Source organism: Lampetra fluviatilis, chromosome 74 (genome assembly GCF_964198595.1).
Source record: "Lampetra fluviatilis chromosome 74, kcLamFluv1.1, whole genome shotgun sequence".
NCBI classification, from domain to species: domain Eukaryota; kingdom Metazoa; phylum Chordata; class Hyperoartia; order Petromyzontiformes; family Petromyzontidae; genus Lampetra; species Lampetra fluviatilis.
In genome coordinates this window covers 2,662,466-2,684,952 of record NC_136348.1, presented here as the reverse complement: position 1 = coordinate 2,684,952, position 22,487 = coordinate 2,662,466, and the positions used below count along the sequence as shown (strand labels likewise).

At 46.0% G+C, this 22,487-nt stretch overlaps 2 protein-coding genes across 2 annotated transcripts in view; one reads left to right on the top strand and one right to left on the bottom strand.

The window, feature by feature from the left end:
- The window catches only part of LOC144953332 (uncharacterized), a 446,639-nt gene that overhangs the window by 282,599 nt on the left and 141,553 nt on the right, over nt 1-22,487 (bottom strand).
- LOC144953325 (uncharacterized) overlaps nt 1-22,487 on the top strand; it is a 378,709-nt gene that overhangs the window by 237,813 nt on the left and 118,409 nt on the right. Inside the window, exons 8-9 of the mRNA XM_078883889.1 lie at nt 2,641-3,019; nt 14,121-15,230. Of these exons, the coding sequence (XP_078740015.1) occupies nt 2,641-3,019; nt 14,121-15,230 (1,489 nt within the window). The remainder of the gene's footprint in view (nt 1-2,640; nt 3,020-14,120; nt 15,231-22,487) is intronic.

Sequence of the window (22,487 nt, the reverse complement as noted above, 5' to 3'; positions counted from 1 at the left end):
ACATAACACGCCCGGGGAGGGGTGGCGGCTCCGTAGTGGGCTCTCTGCCCACTCCCTCCTCCCCCAGTGCGCTGCTGCTCATACTCTGCTTCTAGTCGGGCTATTCTTCCAGTTAGCCCTCCTACCGTGGAGTCTAGTTCCCCCATCTCGGATCGGATGGTCTCAACGGAGGATTGCAGTTTGGTCATATTCTCACCTACGTGGGTTACCCTCTCACCTACGTGGGTTACCCTCTCACCTACTTGGTTTATCATATCTCCCATACCTGCCTGTAACCCAGCTACCCACCCCGGAGTTGTTTCGCTGGGTCTCTGGGGCTCCCTTGCCCGTCCCCTTACTGCGGTGGCGAGCTCCTCCTCCTCGTCCGAGAGTAGGCTCGCTACGGCGCACTCTCGTCCCAGCCCCCGGAGCTGCGCGCGTTCGCTGTGAATTCTTTCACACTTACGTGCGCGCTCGACAAGGGTGTTAAAGGGAAGACGTGGGCAGCTCATGTCTGGCTGCCACCACGCCGTGCGAGACAGGTACCGCTGGATTTTCTCGGCAGCCAGTCCCTCAATAACCTCAGTTGCGTACCCCGGGCGTGCGATTTTTGTTAACTCGCGCACATCCTCGGCGTAATCACGTAGATCTTCGCCAGGTTGGCGACGGCGCGCCTCTAAGGCCGATTTTGCTTCCTCCTCGTCACGCGTGCCAAAACGCGGATCGAGTCGGCGCATCAGCTCCTCTAGCTGTGTCTGTGCGCTCGCGGGTAACGCTTCTACAAAATCGGCTGCCCGCCCATCAAGATTCATATTAAGTTGACGTACTGCCTGCGCGTCCGTCCATCCATTAATTTCCTTGGCCCCTAAGAGATTGCGGGCGAATGCCTTCCACGAAGGGGCCCCCCTGCCGGTAAATATTAGTCTTATTTTAGCGTGAGGTAACGCTGGGGTCCGTACCCCACTTCTGACACCAATTTGTGGGGGTCGCTAGCCCCCGAGATCCCTCCCTCGATAATACTAACGGCCGGACTAACATCATCAATCGCCCCCCCGCTGCTAAGCGAACCGCCGCTAGGCTCCTCACCCATGGTGTGGGAGCCGTCACCCGAGGATTCCCCTCCACCGCGGGTCCGCGTAGCAGGCATGGTTAACCACGTACGCGCACACCCACACACCGCTCTGCACGGCACTCACCCAACACTGACCACTCACGTTAGGATCGCGCACCTGTGTTACACACGTCGTGAACGGGCGCGCACACACATACAGCTCCACACGCGAGACCCACTCTTGCGCCGCTCTGCGCCGCGCTGGCCGCTCACGTTACGATCGCGCACCTGGGGTACGCCGATTACGCACGCCGAGAGCTTACGCAAGTAACGAGCACACGCAAGCGGGGCACACGCCGACACAACGACTCAAGCCGCCGCCGTGCGCGCGAGACAAACCGTACAACAATGCGCAGCCGATTACGCGCTCGAGCCGCGGGGTCGGGGGTCAGGGGTCCCCCACCGCGCCGCACTTTACGCAAGTAACGAGCACACGCAAGCGGGGCACACGCCGACACGACGACTCGTCCCCTCCCCCACTCGCGCGTGCACGTCAACACAAATATCGTACAAGGACGATTCTCCTCTCACACGGCTGCGTAGTCACGCCAACACACCAAAGTGCTCTCCCCGGGCGTTAACGCACACACCTCCGTACCCGCACAATCGTACAGAGACCACGGCCTTTATGCATACAACGACCACACACCCGCGAATGCAGTGCACGCTAATACCACGTTCAAAAACACCCAACAACACGGTTCCGTTACTACGCCCGAGATTTTATTAGCCCTTGTTAACCCACCGAGCCACCCGTGTGTGTGTGCGGGCCAGCAAGGCGCTCCTAACCCACTCTATGCTGCGCCCCCTGCTAAACCGCTTTCCTACCCGTCCTTACCCCGAACTAACCCTCTCCCACGGATCCTACTCTCCGCTCTGAGGTGTTGTAAGGCGCGCAACACGATACCGTCTGTAGTCCCTGGTGACCCTGCGGTGCTCAGATCGTCCTGCAGACAATCTAGCGGCTCGCCCGATGACTCCTTCGTCGCCGACTCCGTGTCCAAACTCCAGAAGAAGAGACTTCCCTACTGCCCCTGCGTTTTCTTTTAAACTATTCGCATCAAAGGCTAGGCGCCCCCGTCCCGACCGCCTTGGTCTCTCGACCAATCCTGAGCCTAGGATTTCCCGCTCTTTTGCGATCCCGCCGGCCTTTGACCTTTCGACCAATCAGTCGTCCCGGGTTCTGATCCCAGCTATCTGCCCTGCTGACCCGTGTTTGTGTTGGTATGCGTTTCTAACTGCGGGGCTCTCTGAGCTCGCCGTGGTCGTGCGATCTCAAATCCGCCCACGGCGCCGCAGTGTTACTTGGCCTGGGAAGGGTCCTGTCCAATTTCCTGGCCCTGAGAAACCGTGGGGTAACCCCCCTAGGGGGCCCTCGGGTGAAAACTCAGGGTAGGTGACCCGACCACGAGGCCCTACGTGGGTGCGGGTGCGTGTTTATGTGGGGGTGGTGATGGGGGGCAGTGCGGCGGTGGAAGCCGGGCGGCTCCCTGGCTCGGCAGAGCGGCCCCGTCGCTGTGGCACCACACACTCTCATCACATCTTCAGAGTCACCAGAGAACACACACGGGCGAGAAGCCATTCCTGTGCCCTGTGTGTGGGAAGGCATTTGCACAATCGTCATCTCTTCAAACTCATCAGAGAACGCACACGGGCGAGAAGCCATTCCTGTGCCCTGTGTGTGGTAAGACATTTGCAAAGTTATCACATCTTCAAGACCATCAGAAAACACACACGGGCGAGAAGCCATTCCTGTGCCCTCTGTGTGGGAAGACATTTGCACACTCATCACATCTTCAGAGTCACCAGAGAACACACACGGGCGAGAAGCCATTCCTGTGCCCTGTGTGTGGGAAGGCATTTGCACAATCGTCAACTCTTCAAACTCATCAGAGAACGCACACGGGCGAGAAGCCATTCCTGTGCCCTGTGTGTGGAAAATCATTTGCACAGTCTTCAAAACGGAACAGGCATCAGAGGGTTCATGATGATAGGAAGCTGAAATCACAAGGTGAAATTCAAGGTGCTGCAATGATTCATGAAGATAATTCCACCTTCGATCCCATGCAGTTGGATCCCGAGAGATGGCTGGATGTAATGGAGTGGCTCGAGGATCAACCCGAGAGCTAGCGGTGAATGAAATATAATGTTGCATGCGGTTGTACCTATTAAGCCGTCTTGAGTACTTTTGTGTGTAATTCTGACCCTTTAGTTTTACAGTTCGTTTGAGAGTTTCTTGACGTGCAGGTGGTGATTTTTGATGTTGTCTGATTACTTGGTGAAGTGGTATGATGAGCAGTGGTTGTGAGATGATTCAATTCCGGGCAATATTTTAGTGTTTAAGTCTTCCTGTTGAGCTAAAGTTGGAATGCATCTGGAGTTAGATATTTACTCAACATTTTAAACGGGTTTTTTTTTCAAGTATAAAGCTTTTACACTATGAGACCTCCTTTACCAGTGGCAAAATATAGTAATAGGTTTTTACCCTTTAAACTGGTACAAAACTGACACCTTTATACAAGGCATCATGTTTGCAATAACCACAACACAAGCAGTCAAAATGCAAACAAAAAGAAACAACAAAGATGACGCCAAAAGGCCTTTTGGCGTCATCTGGTCCAACACCAGTGGAAACTACGCTCTAAGAAAAGCTGTCTTGGGTGTGGACCAATCAACTTCAAGGACAGTGCACATCATTATCATCATCATTAGAGTTGTTTCTTTTTGTTTGCATTTTGACTTCTTGTGTTGTGGTTATTGCAAACATGATGCCTTGTATAAAGGTGTCAGTTTTGTACCAGTTTAAAGGGTAAAAACCTATTACTATAAGTATAAAGCTTTTTTTGGATGGTAATAATCTACTTTAGGATGTACATTGATGACGCGTTCGTTGGATATATGGCCTTGACTTCAACATATACACACAGCGAACAAACGTGGTGAACTAATAAGGACATCATGGGGAATGATACTTTAACGCTTTGGTATTCCTGGAACGGAAATGGTTTGCATTGTACTGGAAATGTGCGAACATAGGACGTAATAAATATTCCCTTCTAGTTTTGACGTAAAAATGATTGCAGATGAATTAAAACGTATTTTTAACAAATGTTTGTCCGGTCTTTATTTCATAATGTTCCTAGCAAAAACATGTTAAGAGAATTTCAGGTGGAGGATCTCCATCACACAAGTGTGCCCTTAACCGGCAGCATCTTGGCTGTCTACACGATTAACACGTGTTCCTTGAGGGGAAAGGTCCCCGTAGTTAATCTTTCATCAACGTACCAGTCCCTAATTCCGAAGTATGTCGGGGATAAACTGTACTTTATTACATGAAAACTGTAATACTATAAACTATAACACTAAACATTAAACGATTATAAACTAGTGTTTTAATTTTTAACCATTTAAACGGAGGTAAGGTATTATAATATCATTAGAATCACAGTGTGGTCGTATAAGAATCGCTAATATGTATGTATAGTGTACGTGCAAGGATCGGATAAAAATTATTACAATTACAACATGGTCATATTACAATCACGATTTTCACTGCTAGATGTCATCGAATAACAAATGACGGAATATATTTATATAAATACACGCACAAACCCATTATAAACTCATGAGATTATGAATCGTTACAATTATTATAACAATCACAAATTGTGACAAAGCGAAATTTCCACAAGCAAAACACCACGCTCACGTGACGAATTCTTAAACAAACTGCAACACTCAAGTGACAGAACTCAACAAAAAACGCCGCAATAAAAAAAACAACATCAATAGGCAAATCCTAAAAACAGACAACACACGCACGTTTGTAGCTGTTAGAAGAAGACAACACCTAGCACCTTCAACTAAACACATTATACAGCCCCAAACAGCCAACTCGTAAATGGGGCGGTATATGACAGCCTTCGCTGCTGTCGACGGGGCCAAGCAGCGAGTGTTTAACTCCATTGTTTCAGAATCCGTGTCATCTCCCGGCCACAGCGCCTTAGCCAAACTACATCTCCCCAACAAGGCAGCCTTCCCTATGCTGTGTATCTTAGCAGCATATTTACGGACGCACTTGAAGATAACAATTTCGTCTAGAAAAGGCAGGCGACTTGTTCTACCAACACAATTTAAAATTTCTATCCGAAACAAGTATGAGTTCATTCATGAGTAGTATTCACTAAGCCCCGATTGCACTAACCTACACACAGTTATGATTAATCAAAGTAAACATTAGTCGCTCATCCCAGCTCAAACATGATCATAGCAATTATTTCCAAATCGAGAACAGGGCACGTCCACAAACTCTCAAATTGTAAACTCACATTTGGAAACTCTAACATTATAAACTCTAACAATATAACCTTAAAACTATGAACTATACATTGTAACGCTTTAAAATAACACTACAAACTAGTGTTATAGTAAACTATAATGTTGTGAACTCTAACAATATAAGCTATGAGCTATACATTATAACACTATAAAATAACATCATAAACTAATGTTACAGATTAGAACACCGTACATTGAAGTGTGATATTCGAATCTCATTCGAATTCTTAGCTTCACACCGTGGTCCTCTAAGAATCACACTATGCTCGTGAGTATGTAACATGTATGCATGTAATATGGACGTGCGAACCAAGGGTGGAATATGTGAAACGGAAGGTGCAGGATCAGGATGGGATTAAAATTATTTGAATAACACTTTGGTGGTATTAGGATCAAGTTGTCTACTATTGGATGAATGTTCCATCTCAATGGCATCAAATAGCAATATTCAGTATGAATATATAAATTAATCGAACAAACCCAATTTAAGCCAGTGCAATTATGAATCGTTAAAATTGTAATTACTCCAAACTCTTTTATTTAGCCTTTAACGCGGTTTCAGACCCCAGGCGTCACGATGTCGCAACGACGACGACGAGACAGCAACCAGCCAACACAGCCCTAAACCTCGTTCCTCCCCCTCTCTCATTCTCGGCGTGAACCTCCGCCCACACTTGGTCTCGCCTTCACTCCACGAACTCTCTCTATCCTATTGTCACCACTTGTCCCTTAGTTGATGCACTGTCTTTACATCACCCACCTCTATGACCTCTACCTGACGCCGTCATGGGCGGAGCAACTTGGGGGACATACCCGGTGGCACCTTTAGGCAATACAACCATGCCCTGTCCCCCACTGCCCATGGAATCACGTGTTCCCGTCGCCCGAGTTATTTTCATTGGCGGCTTGCGCTCTGGTGGGGAAAGGTCCTTGTTATGAATCATTTCGCAAAGTTCAGGTCCAGAATACCGAAGTATACCGGGAATCACCTGCACTTAAAAAACATGTAAATTGATAACACTATAAACAATAACACTAAACATTAAACGACAAAAAATTATCAACTGGTTTTATAATTTATAGCACCATAAACGGAGGAACGGTATATAAATCTCATTAGAAGTATTAAAATCGCACTCTACACATATGTATGTAAATTATCTGTTCGGTCGAACCGGGGGTCGGATATGTGAACTGTGGGGGGTACAGGGCAAGAATCGAATTCAAATTTTAGAATAACAATATGGTCGTATTAGCATTTTACTGTGCTTGAATGTATGTTATGTGCAAATGCAAATCGTTAGTCGTAAATGCGAGGGAGGGATTACGATGTGCACGTTTAATCCAGTGTTAACATTTATTTTAGCATCATATTTAAGGACACTGTTGTTGATAAGAATTTGTCTACTCGATCAACAAAAATTAGTACAATGTCGGTCATACAGGAGTGTGATTTCATTCGTGAGTAGTATTCACACAGCCCCGATGACACTAACCTACCTAAAGTTATGGTTAAACAAAGTAATCTTCAGTGACTTAATTCTCAGCTCAGACATGATCATCGCAATAATTTCCAAAGACGTGTGGGGTCCTGCGAGGGCAGGTCCCCACTCGGAATCGGAAGTAGCTGCGTCGCCCTCGAAATGTGATGTTGCTGCTGTTGTTGTCGCTGCTGTTGTTGCTGCTGTAGTTGCTTCTGTTGCTGTAATAAACGCCGGGAGGTGGTGTTCCGTGATGGGATGACGCCTTTGATTAAAGCCTCTGATCAAACTCACCCGATTGACGTACGTGATCGTCGCATTTGATCAACTCTGATATTGTATACTCTCACATGTTAAGCTCTATCATAGTGAAACATAATATTATAACCTATGAACTACAACCTATTCATTGTAACGCTGTAAAAGAATATTACCTATTGGGTTTCACTCCCTCGTCGAGAAGGCCGCTCTCTTCATTTTCTAAAGTTACACGCTAATTTCTCTGCACAAGTTGCTCCGCCCATGGCGGGGTCAGGTAGAGGTCATAGAGGTGGGTGATGTAAAGACGGTGCATCAACTAAGGGACAAGTGGTGACAACAAGATAGAGAGAGTTCGAGAAGGGAAGGCGAGACCAAGTGTGGGCGGAGGTTCACGCCGAGAATGAGAGAGGGGGAGGAACGAGGTTTGGGGCTGTGTTGGCTGGTTGCTGTCTCGTCGTCGTCGTTGCTATATCGTGACGCCTGGGGTCTGAAACCGCGTTAAAGGCTAAATCAAAGAACCCTCTGCAGTCTGAGTCCGGAGTCATTACAATTGTAACGATTCATTATTTCAATGGCTAATATTGGTTTGTGCGATTATTTTATACATTCATACTAGATATTGCTATTTGATGCAATTGAGATGGAACATGCATCCAATAGTGGACAGCTTGATCCTAATTCCACCAAAGTGTTATTCAAATAATTTTAATCCCATCCTGATCCTGCACCTTCCGTTTCACATATTCCACCATTGGTTCGCACGTCCATATTACATACATACATGTTACATGCATACATGTTACATACAGACATATTACATTCATGCATATTACATACAGACATGTTACATACTCACGAGCATGGTGTGATTCTTAGACGACCACGGTGTGAAGCTAAGAATTCGAATGAGATTCGAATATCACACTTCAATGTACGGTGTTCTAATCTGTAACACTAGTTTATGATGTAATTTTAAAGCGTTATAATGTATCGCACCAAGCTTATATTGTTAGAGTTCACAACATTATAGTTTACTATAACACTAGTTTGAAGTGTTATTTTAAAGGGTTACAATGTATAGCTCATAGTTTAAAGGTTACATTGTTAGAGTTTATAATGTTAGGGTATTAAATGTCAGTTTACAATTTGAGAGTGTGTGGACGTGCCCTGTTCTCGTGGGACCCGACACGGATTTGGAAATAATTGCTATGATCATGTCTGAGCTGGGATGAGCGACTAATGTTTACTTTGTTTAATCATAACTGTGTGTAGGTTAGTGCCACCGGGGCTTAGTGAATACTACTCATGAATGAACTCATACTTGTTTCGGTAGAAATTTGAAATCATGTTGGTAGAACAAGTCGCCTGCCTTTTCTAGACGAATTGTTATCTTCAAGTGCGTCCGTAAATATACTGCTAAAATACACAGCATACGGAAGGCTGCCTTGTTGGGGAGATGTAGTTTGAGTAAGGTGCTGTGACCGGGTGATGACACGGATTCTGAAACAATGGCGTTAAACACTCGCTGCTTGGCCCCGTCGACAGCAGCGAAGGCTGTCATAAATCGCCCCATTTACGAGTTGGCTCTTTGGGGCTGTATGTGTATAGTTGAAGGTGCTAGATGTTGTTTTCTTCTAACAGCTACTAACGTGCGTGTGTTGTCTGTTTGTTAGGATTTGTCCATTGATGTTGTTCTTTTTATTGCGGCGTTTTTTTGTTGAGTTCTGTCACTTGAGTGTTGCAGTTTGTTTAATAATTCGTAACGTGAGCGTGGTGTTTTGCATGTGGGAATTTCTCTTTTTCACAATTTGTGATTGTTTTAATAATTGTCACCATTCATAATCTGATGAGTTTATAATGAGTTTGTGCGTGTATTTATAGAAATATATTCCGTATTTTGTTATTCGATTACATCTAGCAGTGAAAATCGTGATTGTAATATGACCATGTTGTAATTGTAATAATTTTTATCCGATCATTGCACGTACACTATACAAACATATTAGCGATTCTTATACGACCACACTGTGATTCTAATGCTTCTAATGATATTATAATACCTTACCTCCGTTTATATGGTTATAAATTAAAACATTAGTTTACAATCGTTTAACGTTTCGATTTAAAGCTTTCGTGACTGCAGGGATTCATCTTCTTGGTTCTTTCGGTAAAGTCACGTAGAAGGGAAGTAATAAAATAATAAAAATAAAACATAATAAAACAATTCTCACCATGTGAGAATTGTTAAAACATAATAAAACAATTCTCACCATGTGAGAATTGTTTTATTATGTTTTATTCTTATTATTTTATTACTTCCCTTCTACGTGACTTTACCGAAAGAACCAAGAAGATGAATCGTTTAACGTTTAGTGTTATCTTTTATAGTATTACAGTTTACATGTTATAAAGTACAGTTTATCCCCGACATACTTCGGGATTAGGGACTGGTACGTTGATGAACGATTAACTACGGGGACCTTTTCCCCTCAATGAACACGTGTTAATCGTCTAGACAACTAAGATGCTGCGGGTTAAGGGCACACTTGTGTGACGGAGATTCTCCACCTGAAATTATCTTAACATAGGAACATTATAAAATAAAGACCGGACAAACATTTGTTAAAAATACGTTTTTATTCATCTGCAATCATTTTTACGTCCAAACTCGAAGGGAATATTTATTATGTCCTATGTTCACACATTTCCAGTACCATGCAAACCATTTCCGTTCCAGGAATACCAAAGCGTTAAAGTATCATTTCCCATGATTTCCTTATTAGTTCACCACATTTGTTCACTGTGCGTCTATGTTGAAGTCAAGGCCATATATCCAACGAACGCGTCATAAGTGTACATCCTTAAATCCTATATCTAAAGTCGATTAATACCAATCAAAAAAAGCGATATACTTGAAAAAAAAACTTTTAAAATGTTGAGTAAAGATGTACCTACAGACGCATTTCAACTTTAGCTCAACAGGAACACCTAACGACTACAATTGAACCCTCTCACAACCAGTGCTCATCACACCACTTCGGCAAGTAATTCTATAACATTACAAACCACCACTGTGCACGTCACGAAACTCTCACAAAAACTGTAAAACTAAAATGGTCAAAATTACGCACAAAAGTACTCGATATGGCTTAATAGGTATAACCACATGACATAATATTTTTTCAGTCACCCCGAGCTCTCGGTTTGATCCTCGAGCCACTCCATTACATCCAGCCATCTCTCGGGATCCAACTGCATGGGATCTGTGTCTGTCGTCTCTGTCTCTCTCTGTGTTCCTCTTGTCTGTGTCTGTCCGCCTGTCCTGTCTGTCTGTGTGTGTCTATCAGCGTCTGTCCAACCGGAGTCAACGACTGTCAGTAACAGCAGGCACCCGTTCAACTCCCACGGCTACACGCCACTCAAACTTGCTCCCAACACACAAAGATCCCCCGTATAGCCTTAACAGACTGTAGGGGCAAGTGCTGTTAGCGAGCACCTATTAAGGGTGGGACGGCACACGAGGGGGTGGGTGGCCAGCACCACGCCCGGCCGCCTTTGTCTCCCCAGTGGTGATGTTGACACACCGCACCGAGTTCTCGTTTGAGGCTGAGTCGACGTAGGGGAGGCTCAGGACCGGTTCGGAAAGTCGTCACTGGAATGGAACTCGGCTGGTCGGTGCGGAGCGCAGCGCTCACCACGACACTGCCGCTCCCCTTCTTTCAACAAACTTGAACTCTGACCCCGCCCTCTGACGTCGCCGCTCAGCGTGACCTCATCGGCGTCCAATGCCAGGGGGATGTGTACCTCTAGTGACGTCATGTCATCCACCACCACGCTCTTGGGCGTGACGTCACTTCTGTTCGGCTGCTGCCGATATCTGTCCCAGTGCCAATCCTTATTTGGGCAAAGCCACGCCCGGTAACTGGCGGCTCATTAACATAATGTATTCGTGAAAGTCGTCGCGAGTTGAGAGCCGCTCATTGTGGGAGGAGAGTGTCAACTTGCCACGCAAGTGACGTCATGTCACCTGCTGCCGCGTGACGTCGCGAGGGACCAGGAAGTTGTCGCTCCGCCCGTGCACTGAAAAACGAGGTGAGAAATTCTCATCGCGGTTGTTGGTGGTGGTTGTTGTGGTGGTAGTTGTTGTGGTGGTTGTTGTTGTTTAATGAGGTAGAGCCTCACTCTCTCTCGTAGGGATGTCAATTGAGTAGCAGCGAGCATGGAAGCGATGTCCAGGTTGTAACTTTACAACGCGGGGCCTTGCCTCCTGCCCTCGCCTGATCGCGTTTGCTTCAAATCTCTCGCTTAAGTTGAATTTGTCTTGACCCGGCTCGCCACTTTGTAACTTTGTTTTACTTTAAATATTAACACAGTTTTTATTTTTACCAGGCCAAGCCCGCTTGAGCTGCTATACCGCTCTTGTTTTCAGAAGCGACCTGCCCACATCAACAATAACAACAAGGTGAGGCTCGTCAACAGCGTGGCGGTGTTCACTCTAGACGCGTGGCGGTGTTCACTCTAGACGCGTGGCGGTGTTCACTCTGGACGCGTGGCGATGTTCACTCTCTGCATGTAGAGTGGGGACAACCGGGGGATCTGGAGGGAAATCAACGCGACCACGGGGAGAGAGAGAGAGGGGCACGCAAACTCCAAATATACAGCCAGCATCAGGGTCGGGATCGAACCCACAACTTCCTGTATGCCAGGAGAGGTAGTTAACATCACACTACAGGGAGAGAGAGAGACACTCGGCCTCGGCGATGTTGATTGATCCTCAATGAATTACTTGGTGGAGTCAGGAAGAATTAATACTGAGCGGATGAAGGTAGCCAGGCGTGGGTCTGGACACACCACCACCTGTTAACCATGCCAGTGTGTGACAGTGTAAAGTTTGTTTTCAGTAAAGTCTATTAACGCTATGGAACACGGAGGTTATATCAAAGCAGTAGTTTATTTTTGTTTTCCTCTGGAACTCTTTGTAAGAATGGAAACAGTCAAGAAGTTAACACAGCACACACATGCAGCTGAAGTCAGATCTGTTCATCCCAGCATTCAAGGACATCGTGAGCCTAGCTGGCTTCACACATCTAATATGCGATTGAACATTAATGTATACATTTCTGCATAACACAAATAGTATTATTTTCAACACCTTTTTCTATGTTAACTGAATTGAGCTTTTATAAATATTCCTTTTGTAGCCAGACAGCCGAAATTTGTGACCATTTGCCCTCATTGTGTGCCATAACAGCTGATGAATTTGGGAAACTTTTTCACTATACAGTAAAACCTTAGATTGCGAGCATAATTCGTTCTGGCAACATACTCGTAATCCAAAGCACTCGTATATCAAAGCGAATTTCCCCATAAGAAATAATGGAAAACGCAGATGATTCGTTCCACAAGCCAAAAATACTGTATTCATATAAATGTTTTTATACAAAATACATTTTTTATATTTATAATATTAAAATGTAATATAAAGTAATCAAATGTATTAATTCCATTTAATCGTGGCTGGTGTGAGGGAAACGAGAGAGAGGAGAGGAGGAGGAGGGTTATTGTGTAGGACGACTTTCACTTGCAGTCCAGTTACTAAAGAACAGTCACTACACTTGGACACAAAGCATTCTTTACGCACACACGTATAGTAAACAGTATATTGTACGCTCGCACGGATGTTGACTATACGAGTGAGGCACGCCGACTGAGACCGAGCATGGGAGATGATTTCCCACAATCCCGCAGTGAGAGAGAGTAGAACCATCGGCTCAGTTGTGATCACGTGACGCTCGGCAGACAAAGCATATACCATACGTACTAGGCCTCGGCAAGGTAAGGTAAAAGGTAAAAACAATGAGCCTACCTTTACCCTACCTTTTACACTTACCCCATACAAATTACCCGATTACAGGGTAATTACTGGGGTACTACACATCAACAAGGTTTATAACGGTAAATGCTAGGTATAGCGCTTCATTCATATAGAATACTCTCGATGATTCCAATTTTACACGCTTGTCGTTGTCGTATCCTCAAATCTTGTAACTCAATTTTAACCCACTTCCCAATGTGATATAGACTGCAAACTTGGTATACTTATGTCATACTGATGACAATACTATATTCTATCATAAAAAATATATATTTTTAAACATTCTTTTTATATGTTATGTTTCGGCTTGGGTCTAATTGTCCACAGTCAACTGACATTGGCTGTAATTGGCCACGGTCCCTTACGTTGTGGCAAGCTTCGGGGCCACTTCCTGGAGTCGTGGAGTTCTGCCATTACTCGTACATTTCATAACAACGTGTTTAAAAAATAAGTTTAAAAAAAAATAGTACTTACTAAATGGAGGCCACGGACTGCGCCACGGAGCTTTTAGCGGTAAACAACGATACAATATTTACCGGGTAATACTTCACGCTACCTTTACCCTACCAGGTAATTCCTCGAGATACCTTTACCCTACCCTTTACCTTACCCCTTGGCATGTCGACACCTTTACCCTTTTACCCGGTAAAAAGGGTGAATTACCTTACCATGCCGAAGCCTAGTACGTACTACAGTACTCGTATTGCAAGACATCGCTCGTTTATCAAATTAATATTTATTGAAAAAATTTGCTCGTCTTGCAAAACACTCGCAGACCAAGTTAACTCGCAATCCAAGGTTTCACTGTATCATGAATATATCAATAAGTAGAGACGTGTAAGTCACGTGTGACTGTGTATTTATATTCTTCTGTGCCTCGATACTGACGTGTAGATGGCGTGGATATTCTTTTTCTGTCTGCAGCTGTTGCTTCTTCTGCAGAATTGGTCTGATGGAGCGAAGGCACTCGGCACAGCTCGGTACAACAAGGCAACAATGCGACCGGTGTGCATGCAGCACGGATGGACATTTGACACAGCACCAGAGAACTCACATAGGAGAGAAACCCTTCAAGTGCAGTGTGTGTGGGAAGGCGTTTGCACAGTCATCTGCTCTTGTAAAACACCAGAGAACCCACACGGGAGATAAACCCTTCAAGTGCAGTGTGTGTAGGAAGGCATTTGCACAGTCATCTACTCTTGTAATACACCAGAGAACACACACGGGAGATAAACCCTTCAAGTGCAGTGTGTGTGGGAAGGCGTTTGCACAGTCATCTGCTCTTGTAATACACCAGATAACCCACACGGGAGATAAACCCTTCAAGTGCAGTGTGTGTGGGAAGGCATTTGCAAAGTCATCTACTCTTGTTAGACACAAGAGAACACACACGGGAGAGAAACCCTTCAAGTGCAGAGTGTGTGAGAAGGCCTTTGCACGGTCATCTACTCGTGAAGCACACCAGACAACACACACGGGAGAGAAACCCTTCAAGTGCAGTGTGTGTGGGAATGCGTTTGCACAGTCATCTGGTCTTGTATTACACCAGAGAACCCACACGGGAGATAAACCCTTCAAGTGCGGTGTGTGTGGGAAGGCGTTTGCACATTCATCTACTCTTGCAGAACACCAGAGAACACACACGGGAGAGAAACCCTTCAAGTGCAGTGTGTGTGGAAAGGCGTTTGCACGTTCATCGACTCTTAAAAAACACCAGAGAATACACACGGGAGAGAAACCCTTCAAGTGCAGTGTGTGTGGGAAGGCGTTTACATGTTCATCGACTCTTAAAATACACCAGAGAACACACACGGGAGATAAACCCTTCAAGTGCAGTGTGTGTGGGAAGGGGTTTGCATGTTCATCAAATCGTCATTTACACCACAGAACACACATGGGAGAGAAACCCTTCAAGTGCAGTGTGTGTGGGAAGGCGTTTGCACGGTCATCTAATCTTGTACAACACCAGAGAACACACACGGGAGAGAAACCCTTCAAGTGCAGTGTGTGTGGGAAGGCGTTTGCACATTCAATTACTCTTGTAGAACACCAGAGAACACACACGGGAGAGAACCCCTTCAGGTGCAGTGTGTGTGGGAAGGCGTTTAAACATTCATCTGCTTTTGTAGAACACCAGAGAACACACACGGGAGAGAAACCCTTCAGGTGCACTCTGTGCGGGAAGGCGTTTGCACGTTCATCAATTCTTCATGTACACCAGAGAACACACACAGGAGAGAACCCCTTCAGGTGCACTCTGTGCGGGACGGCGTTTGCACGTAAACAAATTCTTCAAAAACACCAGAGAACACACAAGCATCAGAATATCCACAAGGAGTGGAGTCTGAAATCAGCTTGTGAAAGTCAAAGTGCTGCAATGAGCCCATCCCTCATGAAAGAAGAACCAGAAGGAAATCCCAGCTTGGACACTTTTAAAGGTATCGAGGTGAAATATGAGGAGGTGAAATGTGAGGAGGTGAAATGTGAAGAAGTGATGGTGAAGAGTGAAGAAGTGAAGGTAAAATGTGAAGATGAAGATTCAACTCCAAAATCGGACCTTCACATTGATGGAGGCAACGTGAAGCAGGAGGAGAATTCTGACTGTGAGGCAGAGCGAGGCAACTCCCAGCAGTTTGTGGAAGTGGAGGTGTGGGTGGACTTCCTCCGAGACAATACAAAGTGAAATGGAGACCCGGTAAATGTGTAAGCTTGAGACGATTGTTCTCCAATAGATGCACCTTTGTCACAGACCTTTAATGACAAGAAAGAAGTTGAACCCTCAATTCCTAGGTTCAACTTGCAGGGTAAGAGCGGCCAGTCTTTGTGGACGTGTGGGTTGGGTAGATCTCTAACCAAGAGCGAGAGCCAATACGCTCCCAAGCATTCACTATGTTCTAATAATTCCATTTATATGGTGCTTAATCGCCCGGCAATTCGGAGTTTTGTATCGTATCGTCTCAAACACTCGAAGAGCATCCCCAAGTAGCAGCTGCCCCTGTGTGGCACAAGGTGGTGGCCCTGCACCTGCCTGCATGTGGACAAGATCCTGTTTGGAATTTGCTCAATTTTGACCCAGACGCCAGCATGCAATGGCCTACTCGTTTTGAATGGCGCAATAGTATGTTGTACATAAACTGTTAAGCAGACGGTGCATATTGTTTTTTTTAATAGCTTCTTGTTAATACGATGTAACCTGTTGCAGTATATTTCAGTGCAGTAATTCAATTTTGTTAAAATGACTCCATAATTTAGAATGAATACTTGTATGATTGCGTACATGTAACATTTTGTCTATAAGGGTCAAATATTGAATAAGTGATGTTAGGACAGAGTGTGTTTTGGAATAACCTGTAATGATAACTCGGGTGAGACCCGTTCTTCTGATACAGGTCAAATGGTATTTTTGTGTTTTTAGGAAGCGTCTGCCTCTGGAGCAACTCATTGTCTTTGAAATAGGGAGCACACACCTACGTGACTTTACCGAAAAACCTAAGATTATGAATCCTTGCAGTCACGAAAGCTTCAAATCTAGAAGAAAATACCACTCAAAAGTTACACGTAGAGGAACATTCTCTACAACACGAATTATAATTGTTTCTGACGTGTTGACGTAGATTTTGTCTAACTAGGACGAGAAATGCCCCTTGCTGATTAATGTCTGGATGTTCGTAACTATCGGTTGAAGCAAGCCCGGCTGCTCTTGAGACGCTGTGCACCAATAAGGCTCCACAGGTGGCTTGCACTGAATCAATGATGCACTCCCAGAAGACTGTGCTAGTTATAGTTTGTGTAAAACATTCCTTTGTTTCGTGGAGAGATCGATAAATGAAAGATGTCGTGTCTGCTGGTCTGCTTCAGTATTAGGTTACAAGGCAGAGCACATCTAGTAGATACATTCTCCACACAACACTCATTCGAAATTTGCATGACGTCTTATATGTTGGCGAACTAGGACAAGAAATGGTCCTTGCCGATTAACGTCTGGATGTTCACAACCATGGGTTGAAGCAAGCCTGACCGCCTACAGCCCCCTCACAACCATTTACGGCCTTGGGCCAGGAAAGTCACGAAAAAAATTGCGCACGAACGACGCATCCACGCAAACTCCCGATGCTCCGTTTTGAATTAGATAATTTTATTTCTTCATTAAAGCTTATATAATTTTACATCTGGAAGCCTTCATTGAAAACAACATTTCGTGTGAATTTTCTCTAGTCGTTAAGTAGATGGCCTTACCGGGGTTCGGTTTGATGCGGACTTTCACCTGGTTGGGATTGCAGGGTGGAGATAAGGCGACATAGAGCTGACCGTGCCAGAAAACCGCCGTCTGCAGATCGATTCCAACGTGAGCTAACGTCTGTCCCTGCGCCTCCGTCATTCATGCAGGGGGCGTTGTTGTATGTGTTGGAAGTATGAAAATTTTGATAAAAATAATAAAAATTAATAATTTTCCGAAAAATGCGTAAATCTCATAAATTATGATAGTGTGTATTAATATGCATAAATTATGATAATGTGTGTAATTATATGCATAAATTATGTCAATCACGGAGATAATCGTAGTAATTTATGCGGATGCTTGCGATTATGTGTGCAGTTATGATAATTAAGCTTAGTTTCGTTTATCCAGAGTTATATCAATCAGGATAACACGATTATCATTGATTAAACATTTACCGATTATCTTAGTGTGTGTTATGTTATTTTAGGTCTCCAGTTTAATATCTCATCACAGGATACAGTTCTAAGGAATAAGACAGTTTTGCATGGACTTGGAAAGAAGCACTCGAGACTTGGTGTTAAGCAATTTTAATTCTAAACAAACACATGACACTCTAGTATGCAAAAGCAAGTATACGTCAATAAATTAATGGGCAAGATTATGCAATTAACGAAAATGAATGACTAAAACATGCCTTATTCATGTAACTCGACGGCAGCAACTGCTTTGCACGATCAGTTGATATTGAACGCACCACCTTGAAATGGCAACCCTTTTTGAAACGCAAAGATAATTTTTTTGAAAGTCTTATTCGTGTGCGTGTTGTGTGTGCGTTGTCCCCTCGTAATATTAATTAAATGTCTTAGAGCCGGGAGTTGTGTCGTTAGCTGGTGTGGTGTGGGAGGATACAACCCGCCGCCAGCGAAGTTCCTCTCTGGGTTGGGCGTGGCCGCAGCGAGCCGTGCTGCCTTCCTCTCTCCACTGCTCGATTGAGTTTGCACGACGCTCGCCGTCGTGTTGCGCGATGATTCCGTCGTCGGATAGCGCGCAGCTCCTCCACGAGTCGGCACGACGCTCGGTGACGCCCGAATCGTGCTGCTCGTGCGCTCTCTCTTTCTCTCCTTGATCGCTGCCGACTTCACACGGACACTCGCCCTTCAGGCGGTGTTGCTCAGGCTCTGGACAACGCGGCTGTGCGCGCTCACCGACTTGGAGCGCTCATCCGCTGCTGCTCGTCCTTTTCGATGCTCGCTTGGTCGACGCTCGGCGATTTCCGCCCTTTTACAGGTTGATTGCTTGTCGTCACTCGTCACTCTCTCTTCTCCGTGCTTTCCTTTGTTCGTGCAGCTGCCAGCTTCACTCGCACCTAACTTCGTTCTGCGAGAAGCGACACCTGCTATCGGCATCGGTGTTTGCTCCCTCACGACGCTCTGCCAGCCGGAGCACGGCTGAAACCCAGCCTCGACCCAGGTTGAACTCAGACTTCTGCGACTCGAACGACCCCTCCTCGTTCCATCACTTCTCTAGGCATGACGCGCCCCAGCTCCCTTGCGAGTCCCGTCGCAACGCTGCGTCGCAAGCCGAGTCGCGAGACTGAGCGCGACTTGAACAGACTGCACTCAGGCGGTCACTCTACGACCCCTCGTCGTCCCATCTCTCCTCGAGGCACGATCTGCCCCAGCTCCCTTGCGAGCCCCGTCGCAACGCCACGTCGCAAGCCGAGTTGCGAGACTGAGCACGACTCGAACCAGACTGCTCATTCGCTATGTGCTCTTGTGGTTAAACTAAAAAACGTGACTCCCCTCTCTGCGCATTCCTTGCGAGAGGAACAACAACGAGAGAAACATGTCCCAGCTATGCCAGCACAGACCCCCCCCCTCGCGACCCTTTGACCCCTCCTCCCTCTGGGTGGGTCATTCCGAGGCCAGACCCCGCTGGAAGACAAAGGTGGTCGAGGAGATGTATGCAATACCTTATGTTTTTCTGTGTGTTACATTTATTCTTGATATTTCTTATATTTTAATGTCCTGAGGTTAAGTGCAACTAAGTTTCCACTTACGCTTCCTTAACTGTTGAAATTCGTAATTATTATTTTTTTTTTTGGTCAGGTAGATAGAAACATACAATACAAAATAATATATATATATACCGTGAATACGAGTAATACAAGGGAATTACTAATAAAAAGCCCCTATTGTTTGTTGGTTAATTCTTTTTGTTAAGTTTCTACTTTTCGGTACGGAAAACGTTTAAGGAAAACGCGAGTTGCAAAAGTTGTTTTTCTCTGCTCTGCACCCCATCCGTGTATCTCCAGATGTCTTGGGAGGTTAGTCCATCGATCTTTTTGTCCATCTGGATGTCTATGACCTCTCTGTGACCGAATTCTTATCGTTTTAATGGCCCTCCATGTTTCATAGATTCCTGGTGTGCTTGTGAGGAGAAGTGGGTTGTTTTCATTGTTTAATTAAAAAAAATATATAGATAAAATACAAAACATTTCTTAATTCTTAATATTAATAACGGAAAACAGGGCATAGATACAACAGCGCGTAGGTTTGCAGCGCCCCCTGCATGAAAATGATGGAAAGTGCAGCGTTCATCACAGATAGATGAAGTGCGCTGATATAAGAGTACGAGCGGGAAGTACCCGGCGTTGCCTGGGCGAAAAAGACACACACACACATGGACTTAGACACACATGCACAGACATTCGCTTCAGATACACATGGAGTTACACACGCAAATCGACGTACACACATACAGCGACTCAAACACGTAGACTCTCACACACACATGGACCTAAGCACACATGGATTTACACACCGACTAAAAGACACACACATGGACTTACACACAACATGGACCCACGCACACACATGGACTCACATACATATGTAATAAACGACTCTGTCAGGCTTTCTTGGTCTCCTTTGTCGTTTATTTAGGTTCTTCGTATCGCACCCCGCTGGTCCTCGCCCGGACCCGCGCCGCCTCCGCCGCGCACCCCGCGACGCTCCGTGTGGCCCGCACTCGCTGGTGGCCGCTCCGCTACCTCCGTGTGCCCCGCACACGCCGCCAGCCACACCACTCGCTCCGTGTGCCCCGCACACTCCGCTAGTCACTCACTAGCCACGTGTGCCCCGCACACTCTGCTAGTCACTCACTAGCCACGGGTGCCCCGCACACTCTGCTAGTCACTCACTAGCCACGTGTGCCCCGCACACTCTGCTAGCCCCTCACACTCTGCTAGCCCCGTCTACCCCACGCACACCGCTGGCCGACGGTGTGCGTAGGTCTTCGACCACGTGGCAGATGGCGCTGCTCCACCACGTGGCAGATGGCGCTATCTCCCGCACTGCCCAGCGTGGCTTCCCCTATTCTCGCTCCGTTTCAACTTCCTGATCTCTTCCGGCTCTCTCCCTATATCCTTCCCATCACGTGACCCTGACTCCTCCTTCCCGTACTGCACCCGTCTCCGCCCCGCATTCACCTCGTCTCCCATTGGAGCCGAGGTGAGCAGTGGCTCCTCCCACACGCTCCGTGTGATTGGCGCGGAGGCCAGCAACCACCCCGTTTATGCTCGCATTACACATATGTTGAAGTGCAAATGACGACACGGAGGCAGGTCTTCAGTTAAGGGCTTGCGCCAGTTATTTATTAAGGGGTTTTGGATAAATTTCCCAGGGGTAAGTGTCCTTCACTAGGTTTCTTCACACGAATCTTCACTCTGTCTGTTCCTAGCTCGGCTAGCGCCAAGGCTCTCTCCCTCGAGTCAGATCGGGGGTTCAGCCAACACCGACCGACCGACCGAGAAAGAGCAGCACCTTCTGTCACTACGGCCGGCTTGTCTCCAGACTCCCTGAGCTCTACCCCTGGCTGGCTCTTCAACCGCTCTCTTTCCCGGGCTCCTACAGTAACCCTGCGTTCGTTACGTGGTCCCCCTTAAGTACCGAGAGGAAACGTGGCGTCATCACCTCGCCCAGCGTGCATGACGTCATCGCACTGAACAACGAGCATGAGGTCACATCCCTATATTACTGCTCCACACAGAGACTCGCACACATTGGCCTCCACACATACGGACTCGCACAGACATGGACTTTAGATACACACACATGGTGTTATACACACATATCGACTCACAAACACATTGACTTACACAAATATGAACTAACAAAGATCAAAGATCCCCCATATAGCCTTAACAGACTGTAGGGGCAAGTGCTGTTAGCGAGCACCTATGGACTAACACACACATGGACTAACACACATACACATCGACGTACATACATCAACTGACACACATAGACACACACACAGTGACTTACATGAAGCCATGCACACACATGGACTAACACACACACATGGACTAATATGCACACTTGGACTTACACACATCGACGTACACACACAAACATCTGGCATTGCCTGGGCAAAAAAGACACAGATATTCCGACTTACACACACACACACATGGACCTAAACACACACACATATGGACTCAAATACACACATCGACTCACACACACATCGACTTACACAGCAATCCCCGATGATGCCACAGCTAGAGCAATTATCTCTCTCTGGCGAGCCTTAGCGAGGAGCAGTTTCAAAACAAAGGTCTTCCCAGTACTGGCAGGTGCATCAAGGATAAAAATGACTCGATTTGTAGTCTCAATGTCTTCCAAGATTTCCGTTTAGGCTTATATTTGTGCATCCATCAGCTTTGGTTAATTTTCCTAAATAAATGTAAGAATCTTTCAAGCATAATAGCATATTTCACTAGGATCTCTTGAGCAAGGGCATGCAGGTTGTCCCTGTAGGCTATTGGTAGTCCCATAGACGTGAAGTATTTTCCAGCAATGGAGTGCAGTTTGTTGTGAAGGAGGACGAGGGCCTGTTTGAAGATAACATCAGAAAAGTTGACGTCCAGGTTTGTATTTTGTTATTGAGCTCCGTGGAGGATGTCCTCACTCATGCCCTCTTTGTATTTTTGCCAGAGTCCCATGGGGTTAGATGGGCTGCAAACTTGAAGAGTCATGCAGAAGAGCAATGTCAGTTGGAAAGGGTACTGACCAACAGAAGCGTCTGTCATAGCGTTATGAATAAGGTGATCATGCGCAAGAATTGTACGAAGATTGCAAGCTTCCCTGTATGTTTGACAGACAACTCGTTCCACTGTTTATAGGTCTTGGAAAGATTTGTGCCCTTTGGCAACAT